Genomic DNA, 13,188 nt, shown 5'->3' on the forward strand with positions numbered 1-13,188 from the left:
AACACGAGAGGAGAAAAAAAGGGCTGCAAGTGGCGACAAACATCTGGCGCATGTGTTGCGCATTCTAATCGAAATAACTCACACGTTGGCACTGCTGCGTGGCTCAAAAGGTCTGCCAGGAAGGGAGCTCAAAGGCACATTTTAGATTGAATTATTTTTGATGTCCTTCTCGAGAGAGCCAGCGCAACTCGAGGCCCTTTACTATTTACCTTACACTCAGGTACCATAGCTTCATTTCACTTGTGCAATCGTGGGCAAAAACTTTTGGGCCACGTTTTTAGTTTCGGTCCCAAAGTTGTTCCCTTTGATTATTGCAGGCGAAAAGTTGTATGGCTTCAACTCTGTGGCATTAATAAATGATACCTAGATGTGTCCATAAAGCGTCTCTCAGTTCACTCCAGTTCCCAGCTCCATTAAATATAGTTGTGTGGGTGTATGTGCATCAAAGTTAAGTTCCCATTGCGATTGTCAACTCAGTCCACAATTCAAATAAACTCACAGACAACATTGGGCTTACGCACACACTCACATTGAATCTCTGTGTAAATATGAGAGTCAGGACTTAATCGAAAACTCGGCACTAATTTCAATTAAAGTTGAAACGCCTGCAAACACGCACTGGAACGCACACCCGCCCGGCGACAATGCACGATTTAACAACAACATTAACTAAACGTCACACAGCCCCGCCTCCCCGCCTTGGCACATAGACAAACAGACAAACGGACGAGCGGACAGACAGAGAGACAGACAGACAGTCGACAAACAGACGCCTTTCATTTGCATAAATTGCCAAGGGCATGCGCATGCAGCCCGCACTCTGCCCCGCACTGCTGCAGCTGCTATGCCACAATTTGTTGCAGCTGCCACAAACACACACACACACACACACACACAGTCGTTGCAAGTGAATGCTGCCACGAAATGTTGCCTACAACAAATCAATTTGATTCGAGCTTAGCATATTTAATTGAACTACAATGCCTGTTACGGCCAGCCAGCTTGCGGTGCGCCCTCGCCCTCGCCAGCTGGCATACACTGCGCAAAATTGGCCATATGAATGTCCCATGATTGCAATATAAACAATATGAAATAAAATCCAGCTTTGAGGTTGCACCGACTATCAATTCGACCAGCTATTAAATTTGCCCACCATTCTGCCTCCCTTCCCTCCGTCTAACAGCTCTTTGTCAGTTTATATACCTGCTGCTTGCACCTGTGTACCCTTAGCTATTATGGCATGCATTTACGAATTGCTTGCATTCAACTAAATGTGAAATGAAAATTAAAAGCTGTGGCAAATTAATTAAATTGTATTATACAATAGACAAAAATGGTTTTAACAATAAGCTGCACAGAATCGTTTTGGGTTGAAAAGTTAATTAAAAGTGAGTGCAAAGTGCTTCTGCAATAATCAAAATGTTTAGCATTTAAATTCTCACAATTTCTATTTTATTCGGGACTTGGAAGAGATTTAAAATGTTAAATATATACAGGAATGAAAATTTTGAAAAATTGAAAATTTATAATATTTAATATATGAGAAATATATATTAAATATTTTTGTTAAATATTCGCACTTGAATTCTAACTTTTTTATACATTCAGAAGCAAACAAAATCATATTTAAATAAAAAAAAAATTTTATAAAAATTCCTAATAAATTCATCTAAAATTCTGATAAATAAACATTCATAAAAACATCTACTTAAAACCACACAAAAAGCTAAAGCAAACTAATTAGATTTGAGCTGCTGCGCAATAATTTTATTAAATTTCCTTTCAATTCCCCAGCGTAAAATGTCCAAAGCAAATTCCAATATAGCGGAAAAAAATAGAACAATTTTATTTATTTGTGCACAATTGCATTATAGATAGCGGATATCTTTGTGCTGGTTTTTGTTTCAGGTCCGCCTCAAAAGCGACGTGACACAAAAACCAACCAATATAGCAGAGCAGACACAAATAGATTGTAAAAGTGAGAAAAAAAGAACAAGTAGAGCAGCGGCCACAGCCACAATGAGGGCAGCGCTTGCAGCGTTTACAGGTTTACGGCTAAAGTTCCGCACAACCGGGCGTATGCGCAACATTTGGCATGAGCCAAAAGGCCAAAGCTCCGTGCAGTCAGACAGGGTCTCGGGGCGTGCATTTGATTTGTGGGCTATAAAGTTCGCGCCCGAGTTGTGATATTTACAATTTTAATTCAATTTTCTCCATGGCAGTCGATGTCCAGCCAACTAGAGGCCAAGCTCTACGAATGCCAGCTGTCCGCCCAAGTCAGTTGCTGCTGCCGTTGCTGCTGTGGCTGCTGCTGCTGCTGCTGCTATTTTTGCGCATTCGACTAATCGATAGTTTATGTGCCTTAGATGCAAGTACGTTTAAGCCAAATGGAGAGCGGGCCAGTCAATTCAATGACAGCTCTGCCCAAGGACACATGCCGTCCGCAAGGACCTCCGAGCATCGTGTTGTTGTTTAATTGTCTGTAAAATTGTTAAATTGCTTAGCGTGTCATTCTCTTACTATGTATGTGTGCGTGTCTGTGTCTGTGTGTGTGTGTTCGCCTGTCAACGGCTTACGGTTTACATGCATGTGCAATTACGATCAACCACTCAGTGCCACTCAGACCGCGCCCTCTCCTGAACCGCCCACGTATTCTCAATCCCAGCAATTGTCATGCATGAAAAATTTAAACGCTTTCGCACAATTTGTTCGCAGTGAACTTTACTGCAAATTTAATAACTTCCGTTTGACATTCGAAACAATTCTAAATTTAAAGATTTATAGAGCTTTGTATATAAATGTAGGTATTTGGGCAATGAGAGAGCTAATGAGAGTGACCAATGAATGATAATGACATCTCATACAATCTTCCCCCGCTTCCACTGCTTATATTAATTTAATATTCCACCGAAACTTTTAAATTTCGTTTTCTATTTTAATTTAGCGCTCAGCAAATATTCTTTTTGATATTTAGTACTTGGCCAGGCCAGATAAAAGACGTTTTGGCGGCCAGCAGAAAAAAAAAACGGTATTTTGGCCAATAAAACTGCTCAGCTAACGGTATAAATAAACGTCTCTTGGCAGACCTTTGAGCTTTCGCTGGTTTCTGTAGTGAAACTTTACGTGATTGCAATTTTTAATTTTCGACCGTCAGACGACGAGACGGACGCAAATAAAGATAACGGTATGCTCTGTTTGAACTGACTCTTTTCTTTCTTCTTCTTGATTCTTCATTTTTTTTTTTACTTTTTTATTTTTGGCAAACAAAAGTTGTTTAGAGCCTTTGTAGTTTGTTGTTGTTGTAGTTGTTGTAGTTGTTGTTCGGGCCACGCCGTTGGCATACGAAACGAGGCATACAACAAAAGTTGCCACGCTGCGGCCAGGTTTCAACTTTGACACTGACACTGTTGCCCCGGCTCTGTTTTGCTTGGCTCAATTCGGTTTCGCCTGCCTGTCCTGGCTCGGCTCGGCTTGGCAACGTAATTGGCCGTAAAGGGTTCAAATTGAATTGTAAGCGCATAGAAAGCCAGAAGCAGCAAAAAAAATAGGTAAACGCGCCGAGAGCAATGCAACATGACTGACTAGAAGGTGCTCTGTAATTAGCCGAAAGAGTATCGATAATGAAACGGACATCTCTCACAAGGTAATGCTTAACACTCACTTTCGTTCCATTCAAATGATAGAGATATATGTGAGAAAATGTTATAAATATATAGATAAATATATAGCCTAGCAAAACCCTGACACCCCTTAACCCACTTACCCATTCTAGAGGGTATAACAAAGAATAAAAACCAAAGCCAAAACAAACAGAGCCCAATAGAGCGCAAATAAAAGGCGCTGTCGTTTTGGGTTTTGATTTTTAATTCAACCGCATTTATGGCCAGGCTAAAAACTTTATGAACTTTTCATTTGCACAAGGCTTCAATTATATACAGATAAATGTACATATATATACTATATACATTACATATATATGCTCTTTTATCATTTCAGCAATCGACAGATTAAGGCAAGCCATATTGTAACTACTCGTCTGTTGTAATTAGTAAGTAGAGAGAGGTGTGTGTGTGTGTGCGAGTGTGTGAACGAGTATTTCAAACTGTATAAAAACCAAACAATAGAAAAGAAATCATAAATGAGTTAAATATATATATATATATATACATACATATATTTATGCGTCGAGGCTTTTATGAGTGTATTTTGTGAATAAGCTCGAGACGTGAGTTTATATTTATTTTTCTACTTTGTGATGGTTTCTTAGGCTGAACTTTTTGTGCTTTGTACTATAGATGTAATTTATGTAGGCTCTACTCAAACATACATACTATATGTAACTCTAACTCTGTATAAGTATGCTTAACAAGAACTTTATTGAAACTGCTAAAGAAAAGCTCATACGCAAAAAGAACTGTATAAACATGTCTATGAGTCCGTCAAGTAAGGCAAATATTCTAATCCACAAATTGGACACTAATTAAGCGAAACTTAACTCGTTAATAACTAAGTATACCACAAGGCACCAAATGTACGTTAGCAACTGTAGCACAGTCGATGGTTACCTAATGCTGAATATGCTGAATACGCTGAATGCTGAATACACTGAATGCTATTTACATGGAATCTATGGAATGGCTTTGCACCCAACTTCTATACAGGGCTACCGACCAGATAACCAAATGTTAGCTAACTCAAATGCACCAAAGACGAAACTTGTAATCAAGTAATCAAGTAACTAACCAGATAACCAAATAAAGTACCAATAATAAATACCAAATGAAGTACCAAATAAATACTCAATATATACAAGAATACCAAATAAATACGAAATATATATATATGTACATACATACATACGTGTATGTAATATCTACAGCAAACCAAAAGTCAAATATCTTAAGTAAATATAAAGCTAACCAAACGAATATAAAAACTAATTTGAGCGCATCCAGAACCAGTAATAAACAAAAACAAATACCTAAGTAAATATACTAAAATACTAAATATATTATTTGTGAAATTTCGTGTACATTTATTAAACTATTGGCAATATACATCTATAAGTGTTATGAAGACAAATCTCTACGAGTAAAACTATACTTAAAACTGAAAATAGCTTTATAGTTCTTAAGCCAGCCGATTCGAGGAGGAGATACAAGAAATACGCAAGCATTATAATCCCGAAATATCAACAGTGTAATCACAGCTATAGAAGGCGAAAAACATATGTATTTATAAGAAAACTAAATATATATATACAAGATAAAGCATCCATTAGATACTAAACTGTTCAGCTGAAAGAGTTCTATATAAGTCCTGTAAGAAATACATATATAGTTATGGCCATAGATCGCATAGAGCTGTTCGTTTGTTGCACGTGTTCTATAGAGAGAGTTGGGCGCAGTTTGAGAGAGTTCGCGGCAAGCTCGATATATTGTAAATTATGCAGGTAAAGCTGAAAGGGCATCTCTGTCTCTACTTATTCTCTCGAGAGTCTCTCCTTCTGTCTCTCACTCTCTTGCTCTACTTAATGTGTAAATGTTAAATATTTTAATAATATAATGATAACTAAATAAATAAATATATATATACATACATGCATATATGTAACCTAAACTAAATATTAATAAAAATATCTAATTGAACCCTGAAAGTTTTGAAAGTTGTTTTTATACTTGAATATATTGATGATATACATCGGAATTATTTTCTATACTTGCCGGTATTTATTCATGCACATTGTCTACTTTGAATAGTTTTTATTTTTTATATTTACTTTCTACATAAAAAGCCTTTCAGTTTAAAAATTGATTTGTAAATAAATATATATATTTATTATTTATATATATATATATATTTTTTTTTTTTCGGTAACAAACTTAAACATTCTATCAACTACATAAATAATAAATACTGCACATTTGATGTGGGCTTTAAATTTATTTTATATCGCGAGTCGACAGCTGACACAACCACAGAGATAAATCCCATCACACGATTTGCGTTATTCGCCTCATTAGCGTGCTAATCAAATCTGCTCATTCTCAATCTCGTTCGCAATCCCATTTCCATTTCCATTTGCATTCCCAGCCCCAGACCCATTCACATTCCCTCTCAGCACGCGCTTGGGGCGTTTCGGCAGCAAAGCGGCAGCTGCCTCCGCCTCCTCCTTGGCAATTCTTTCGCGTATCCAATAGCTGGCCCCACAGACCACCAGCAGCAGGCTGGGTATCACAATGAGCAGCACCATGCCCAGCGAGATGCTTGCCACACGTGCCGCGTGCTCTTCGTGACCTGTAAGATGTTGGCCAAATGGCGTCAAATAACAAAAGTTGATAGTCAAAATGGCGGCCTTAACTGAAACCATTTTTTTTTCTAGCTAAATATAAAGGCCAACAGATTGCGGTTAGCGTGTGCAATGCCCAGTAGCTTCTCAATATAATGAACAAATTTACTTTGACTATATTAGTTTATATTATTTTCTTTAAATATGCTAATCTCTAATCTCCGATCTCGATTCCTATTACTTGAATATTTTGTTGCATGTGAAAAACTATAGAATATACCTTCAAAGATCCACTACACGCTGAATATGTTGCTTGTCCAGCATATGAAATATACTCACAATATATTTCATAAATTTAACAACCATTCAGACGTATCATCCATTAGTGTTCCAAGTGATTCTAACTGGTTGCCTACTTCTGAGCGCAACTGTCGTGCGCGAGTGCTTCAAAGCCATGGCAGACATGACACACATTCCCAAGCACACACACACACACACATGCATTCCCACACCCACACACACACTGACGCATACATACTCACTCGCAGATAACTAACGGCAACTTGTCCATCAATTTGCTCAAGATTGATTGACAACAGCGTAATGCACACAATACATTTGCCAAGAGGCGTGGCAGTACGCCCTGTATGTCTATGTGTGTGTGAGTGTGTGTGTGTGCTAGAGAATGGGAGCGTGTCATGGCTCACGTCCAGGGCGGACACCAAAGCACGTGACAGTTGGCTCAAGATTAATGTCTTTGGCTCTGACCCCATTGCTTCGTTATAAATTTCGTAGCAATTTCTTCGCACTGCAAATGCACATAACACTGTGCAACAAAATATAGATCTAACTAATGAGATGAGATTAGCTTGCTATTATTATTGCTGCTGTTGAATAGAAATGGGAGAAGATATAAACTATCAACTATCAAGTCTTATATTATTTGTAGAGGAACTATAAACTGATTCAAGGACTTTTTGAAAGGTCCTGAACTAGTAGTCTAGAAACTGAGCCCATAATCAATTTATAAGCTACTAATCGATAAGTATCGATACAATTTTTAAAACTCATTCTCTTAATATTAAATAAAATATATTTCTCTTTCTCAGCTAACATTTCTTTCTTTTGCTGTCTAGTGTATATAGGGAATGCAATTCGGCAACGCTCGTTATGCAAATTATTACAGAAAATTGACATGCGATTCGCGCTAGTTGGCTTTAGGACAGGTACTTCAACCCAGCTAGCAGAATTTTACAATTTATATATATACTTTAGAGTTGATAACGAGAGATGTGAAGCGAAGTGTCAAGATTCATGTAACAATTGGCATTATCCGAGCACGCTATAATCTATAGATATAAAGAGCGAAAAGTACGTCTATTAACAAAGATTTTATTTATAAAATGATGAAAATTGCATAAAAATTGACGAAACACATTATTGTAATCGCTTAAGCTGATTATTCATGAGGTATTTAAATGAAAATTAGATGCGGTCTGGTCTATTTGAGCACAGCGTGGGAGGTATTTGCTTAAAGGTCATGGCAACAAAAACAAACCAACAACAAAAAATACTAATAAAGGTATTTTGATGACAGGTGGGGCAATTAGCAGAGTGTATAATAATTATTTAAGTTTAGATAAAAATATACATGTTATATATACGATATATGAAATTAGTTATACAAAATTTGAACTTTTTAGCCTGTGCAGGGAAGGCAAATGCTTGTGTGTGTGTGTGTGTGTGTGTGGGTGTGAGTGTGTGTAGGTGTGCGTGTGCTAAACCTCTGTGGATTTTTGCACCGAGGGTGTTGGCGATGTGGTGAAGGGCGGCGGCGAGGGCAACCCGCTGTCCTGCGTCAGTGTCGTTGTGGGCGCTACGCGCAGAGGCGTGGCAGTTGTTGTTGTTGCCGCCGGCACACCCGAGGCTGGCCTATTGTAGTACTGCGTGTTGCTGGGCAACACGGGCACGCCCCCAAAGCGATTCTGGGCCGCCGACTGGGGCGTATAGTTGATGGAGCTGGCTGCACTGGTGCGACTGTCGACCCCGCTGAACGTGGGGCTGTATTGCTGCTGGTGCAGCTGGTCGGCCTCCTCGGGCGAGAGCGGTTGATGATAGCCAGCCGGATGGATTTGACCAGTGTGCACGTCGGCCTCGTCGAAGTCGTCGTCCTCCTCCGGCTCGCGCTGACCCTCCTGCTGCTGGTCCAGTTCGGTGCCGGATGCGGAGCGCAGGGAGCGACGGCCGGTCTGCTTGGGTTTCTCACCTGTTGCGTGGGCAACGTTATTTTGATTAATGTAGGAAATATCCTTGGCTAGTTTTGTGCTAGTTCTATTATCACTACCTTCCGATGAGGTCACATCCTCGTCCTGCATGTCCAGATCCCATTTCTTAGCTGGAAAATCAATTTGCGGTTTGCCCGGTAATGGTTCGTTCGTGCGATATACTTTATCGTAGGACCTACTTTTTTTCAGCGTGCTCGCATCGGTATCGCTATCGTCCTCGGGATCGTAGTTCAGGACGCGCAAATTGCGCGCCGAACCGGCACGTGAGCGGGGCAGGGTCATCTGCCAGTGTGGATCCTCCTTCAGCTGCTTCTGACGATAGCGATAGACACCGCACACGATGCACAGCATCAATGGGCATATAACGAGCAGGATAATGCCAATTGCAATGAATGCGATACGACGCGTGTAATACACCTCACCTATGCGCAACACAAAACAAGGTCAGCTCAGACGGCTCAAGGCAAAATGGTTTCACTCAGATGCAAGCGGGAAGGTGAAAAACTTACGCAAACACTCCGTATAGCCATATTCGGGCAGATTCCAGAGGCCATTGGCCAGGCACTCGCGCCGCTGATCGCCGACCAGAATGAAGCCCTCGTTGCACTCAAAGGAGACCTTCGCACCGGGCATAAAGTCAAAGCTGAGCTTGCGTCCGAAGCGCGGCGTTTGCAGCACGCCGCAGGAGACAACGCGCCTGGAAGAGAGGCAAAGTAAAGTAAAGATTCTCTCTAGTTAAGAGTGGAGACTCACTTGGCGTTCTCGGCTTGCATGTTGACCAGACTGTCATAGTAGTTCTTGGTGAAGTGGGCCAAGTCTCGATTCAGCGTCATCGCATAATCATATTGACACTGCGCACACTCGCCGCACAGCTCCTCGGCACGCTCCAGGTCATAGCTGCGATTGCTGGGCAGGAAGTCGGCGGGGTCCATGACGAAGTTCGGCTGGAATGTGGCATTCGAGTAGTAGCTGGCCATGCGTCCGAACTCTCGCGTAAACAGCGCTGCGCCCACATTGGGCACATCCCGATCCGTCAGCATCCACTTGAGGCCAAAGTTGTTGTACAAGCTGCGCTGGTCGTTCAGGTTGATCGAGGCCACCTGGCCATTGGGCAGCGTGAAGTCGTCCATGGGATTGAAGCTCCAGTTGCCGAACAACCCCGCCGTTTTATTCTACAACAACAACAACAAAATCACATATTAATAGGGATGTTATCCTCTGCTGTGCGAACGACCTACAATAAATTTCCAGGGCAGAAAGACGCGTCCCGTCATGAAGCCCTCGTTCTCAACCACCTCCACGCCAATGCCCGCATCGAATTGCACGACCACCTGCGACTGGTTGAGCAGATAGGTGGGCGTATAGACCGTGACGCCATCAAAGTGCTGGAACTTCAAGCTCTCGCGATCGAAGTACACCTTGCGTCCGTCCGCCAGGACATCCAGGCGATAGCGCCAGCGGGCGTGCAGCGGACGCAGACGCACCTCGATCGTGGTAGTCGTATTGCCGCGCATGGCCAGGGCAGTCAGCTGGGTGGCCATCACCTGGCCATAGTAGTTGGGCGGCAGCTGCTGGAAGCGGCCCTGCACCTCGAAGCGTTCGCTCTCGTCCGTGCTGCGAGCGAGCACGAATTCGCCCAGGCCATTGAACGTGTAGGCGCTGCCATCGAAGGTGATCAAGTGGGGGTCGCCGAAGACGCCAGCAATGCCAGGCGCCTGGTAGGCAACACAATCCTGCGAGGGGCGACGCTCGAAGCGATAGGTCTCACAGCCCACGGACTGCTCCTCCTGCCAGAAGCAGCAGGAGTAGAACGGACGCATGTCATGGAACCACATGGACAGCGAGGGCACCTTGCTGGCCTCATTCCAGGGCATCTTGCCCAGGTTGTGAATGCGACGCGGCCGCGAGCCCCACATCTGGTCATAGGTCAGCATCAGGAAGCCGTAGCGATCGTAGCAGCACTGCTGCTCAGCACCTTGGGCACTAAAGGGGGAGAAGGGAAATTAATGAAGTCGATTGGGAGAGTGGACAAATAAATTACTACTTACACTGGTGTTCCGCTGACCACGCAATGAATGGCACCACTGTGACGCAAGCAGCTAGGATTCGAGTCCTTGTCGCACTCACGGTCCGGTCGGAAGCGGCCCAGGTCGAGCACCGCCTGCTCCAGTGTGCAGGGGCACAGCGGCAGGTCGGCGGCAAAGTTTCTGCAATTTCACATTTCGATTAGTAATCTTACCCGAGCTAGGAGCTGAGCTCCCGAAACTCGTTCAGCCTTTAATAAGCAGAGCAGTTGCCATGACTTACCTGAGAAATCTGTCGGCGCGTATCCAATTATCGCACAGAGCACGAGGCCAGCGCTTGCCGTGCTTCTGCTCCCACTGCGGCGCCATGTACCAGGCCAGTGGAATCGGGCGGGACCATAGGGTGCTGTGAGAGTGAAACAATGGTGGATTAGCTAAGCACTCGCATTACTCATACGTCATGCTGGCCTTGTCAGCAATTGACAACGAAACTGTAAATGCTAATTGCATTTGCATGCACTGCATGCTCGAAACACCCAATTAAGGAGTACGGCTTAATAGGATTCGATTCACAAGATAATGGCATTAGCGGCCAGCCAATTGATGGCCCGATGCGAACAGCTCAAATTTATAAGCGCGCGTGTCGCTCATCAAATGTAAATTAAATTCGCGCAAACACACACACACACACACACAGACACAGATGCAACTAAAACGAAATGATATATGGGCTGATGCCACGTGCCCCATTGAAACTGTAGCACAGTCTAACGACACCCAAAGGTATCATAAACCAAAGCGCCCTAAGAAAAGAAAACAAAAGCAAACAAAAAAGTGAAGTGGAATCGTTGGCGAGTCGAAGATTGAATGCTCTTTGAAGTGGAATTGACTTTGCTTAGGGTAAAAGCTAAAATCTAACACAATATCTACATAAATTCATTACTTGCTTCAGTCTTGCTTTAGAACTGTTTTATAAATCATGTGTAGCATAAGCTTTATATGAATGTAAAAAGGGAAATAAGGCTCAATCAAATAAAACTATTTTATTGTTATTTTTTTTTAGTCAAGTTTAGTTTGTTTATACTCGATTTAATCACAAATGTTGCATACCGATAGCTACACGTCTTATATACAGCTCACATTGCCATCACTATTTTGTTAACAGTGTCATATCTAGCTTTAACAGTGGTTGAAGACTTGACTAGACTAGAGTTGTCTCACTCTAACACATGATCTCAAAGGAGGAAGGAAATTAACCTTGATGAATTATGAAATTAATTCAAAATAAAGAAACCCGGCCTGTTTCTAGCAAATGAATACAAAGTTAAGCCGCTCACAGAAACTAAGTAACTTCAAGCTGGTTTGGCCAATTTAAGACTGCATGCTACGATTACAACTATAAAGTAAGACTTACAGACAAAGACATCAAACAGTTCTCCTTGACTGACCTACACAATTCATAGCATCATAATAACTTAAGAGACGCATTCAACTAAGATGCCTAAGCAGCACGCTGCTAAATATATTGAAATAATTATAGATCTAATCAGCTCAGGTCTAATCCATTGACACACTTCCAGGTATTGTCGGAGTACCTGGCTATTGTTGGCATTCGCAGTAATTCACTTGCAGTGCGATTAGCTCGACCATTTTCAGGAATTTCATTGCCTCTTAAATGTTATTACGAGCGTCTTTTGTGAGCTTTTAACTGCTGCAAATACTTCAAGTTTAAGTGCGAAATAATTACAAGGGCGTAATGCAAAAACAAGTTCGAAAGCTGTGGATGAAGTGTATTCGATGAGCAGATACCCTGTTGGTAGCTGAACTATAAGGGAATCTACTCTATATATCTATATATCTAATGAAGACAGGTTTAAATTTCAACAACAAAAAAACTTCTTACCCTACACTTTCATGTTTACAGGGTATGCGAGTAGCACAAGGAGTTTTGTTCTAAAGAGAGCTATGCAAATTAGCAAAAAACGAGCGAGCGAGTGAGTGGGCGAGCGGGCGCTCGTCAAGCACGCCAACAATTTGAGCTGGCTGTGACCATGGTGAACACATTTCACTTAGCTATTGATTAGCCATCTCGTCTAATTACAAAGTGTCATAATAAGCCATCTATGACTGAGCCAACTGAGCCACAGTCAGAGCCAGAGCCAGAGCCAGAGCCAGAGCCAGAAGAGGAGTCAATGCCAGTGGTTACTGATTGGTCCCCAAAGACGTGAGGACGAGCTATGTGGCTGCACACAGCACTCTGCAATTGCTGTGGTAAATTGAATAAAAATACGAGCAGCACTGGGGAGGGGCCGAAGCCGGCTAGCAGCTGACACAGCTGAAAGTCAATTAAAATATAATAAACAGTGGCCCAGCCAGCCAACGGAGCGTATGAGCAGCAAGAGACAGCACTTAAAGACTAGACAAAGATCCAAACTCGCATTGCCGCATTTTTTAACTAATCGAATTAGGCGGCTTTTTGCTATAGAACAGAAATTTCCATTAGCTAAAGTAAATATTTAAGAAAAAACTCATTCGATTGGGTACAAATAAAAAACTCAAAATTGAATACTTAAATGTAAAGAAAAGTTTG

At 42.0% G+C, this 13,188-nt stretch overlaps 2 protein-coding genes across 7 annotated transcripts in view; one reads left to right on the forward strand and one right to left on the reverse strand.

The window, feature by feature from the left end:
* Gycbeta100B (guanylate cyclase soluble subunit beta-1-like) overlaps window positions 1-4,118 on the forward strand; it is a 59,853-nt gene extending 55,735 nt beyond the window's left edge. The window contains exon 18 of the mRNA XM_018113113.3: window positions 3,997-4,118. The gene's annotated coding sequence lies outside the window, so the exon portion shown is untranslated. The remainder of the gene's footprint in view (window positions 1-3,996) is intronic.
* The window catches only part of mesh (sushi domain containing 2 mesh), an 85,334-nt gene that overhangs the window by 55,729 nt on the left and 16,417 nt on the right, over window positions 1-13,188 (reverse strand). For 2 of the 6 annotated variants that reach the window (XM_089256270.1, XM_089256269.1), the window contains exons 9-14: window positions 10,882-11,004; window positions 10,623-10,781; window positions 9,813-10,557; window positions 9,328-9,746; window positions 9,084-9,271; window positions 8,057-8,996 (exon numbers count right to left, since the gene is read on the reverse strand). In XM_089256270.1, coding sequence (XP_089112396.1) covers window positions 8,068-8,996; window positions 9,084-9,271; window positions 9,328-9,746; window positions 9,813-10,557; window positions 10,623-10,781; window positions 10,882-11,004 — 2,563 coding nt within the window. In that variant the 3' untranslated portion in view covers window positions 8,057-8,067. Of the gene's footprint in view, window positions 1-5,876; window positions 6,298-7,661; window positions 8,997-9,083; window positions 9,272-9,327; window positions 9,747-9,812; window positions 10,558-10,622; window positions 10,782-10,881; window positions 11,005-13,188 lie in introns of those variants that run through there. The other 4 variants (XM_018113108.3, XM_018113107.3, XM_018113109.3 and 1 more) reach the window with 4 other exon arrangements.

This window comes from Drosophila navojoa, chromosome 2 (assembly GCF_054131105.1).
Source record: "Drosophila navojoa isolate 15081-1374.11 chromosome 2, UAZ_NAV_1.0, whole genome shotgun sequence".
Classification (NCBI taxonomy): domain Eukaryota; kingdom Metazoa; phylum Arthropoda; class Insecta; order Diptera; family Drosophilidae; genus Drosophila; species Drosophila navojoa.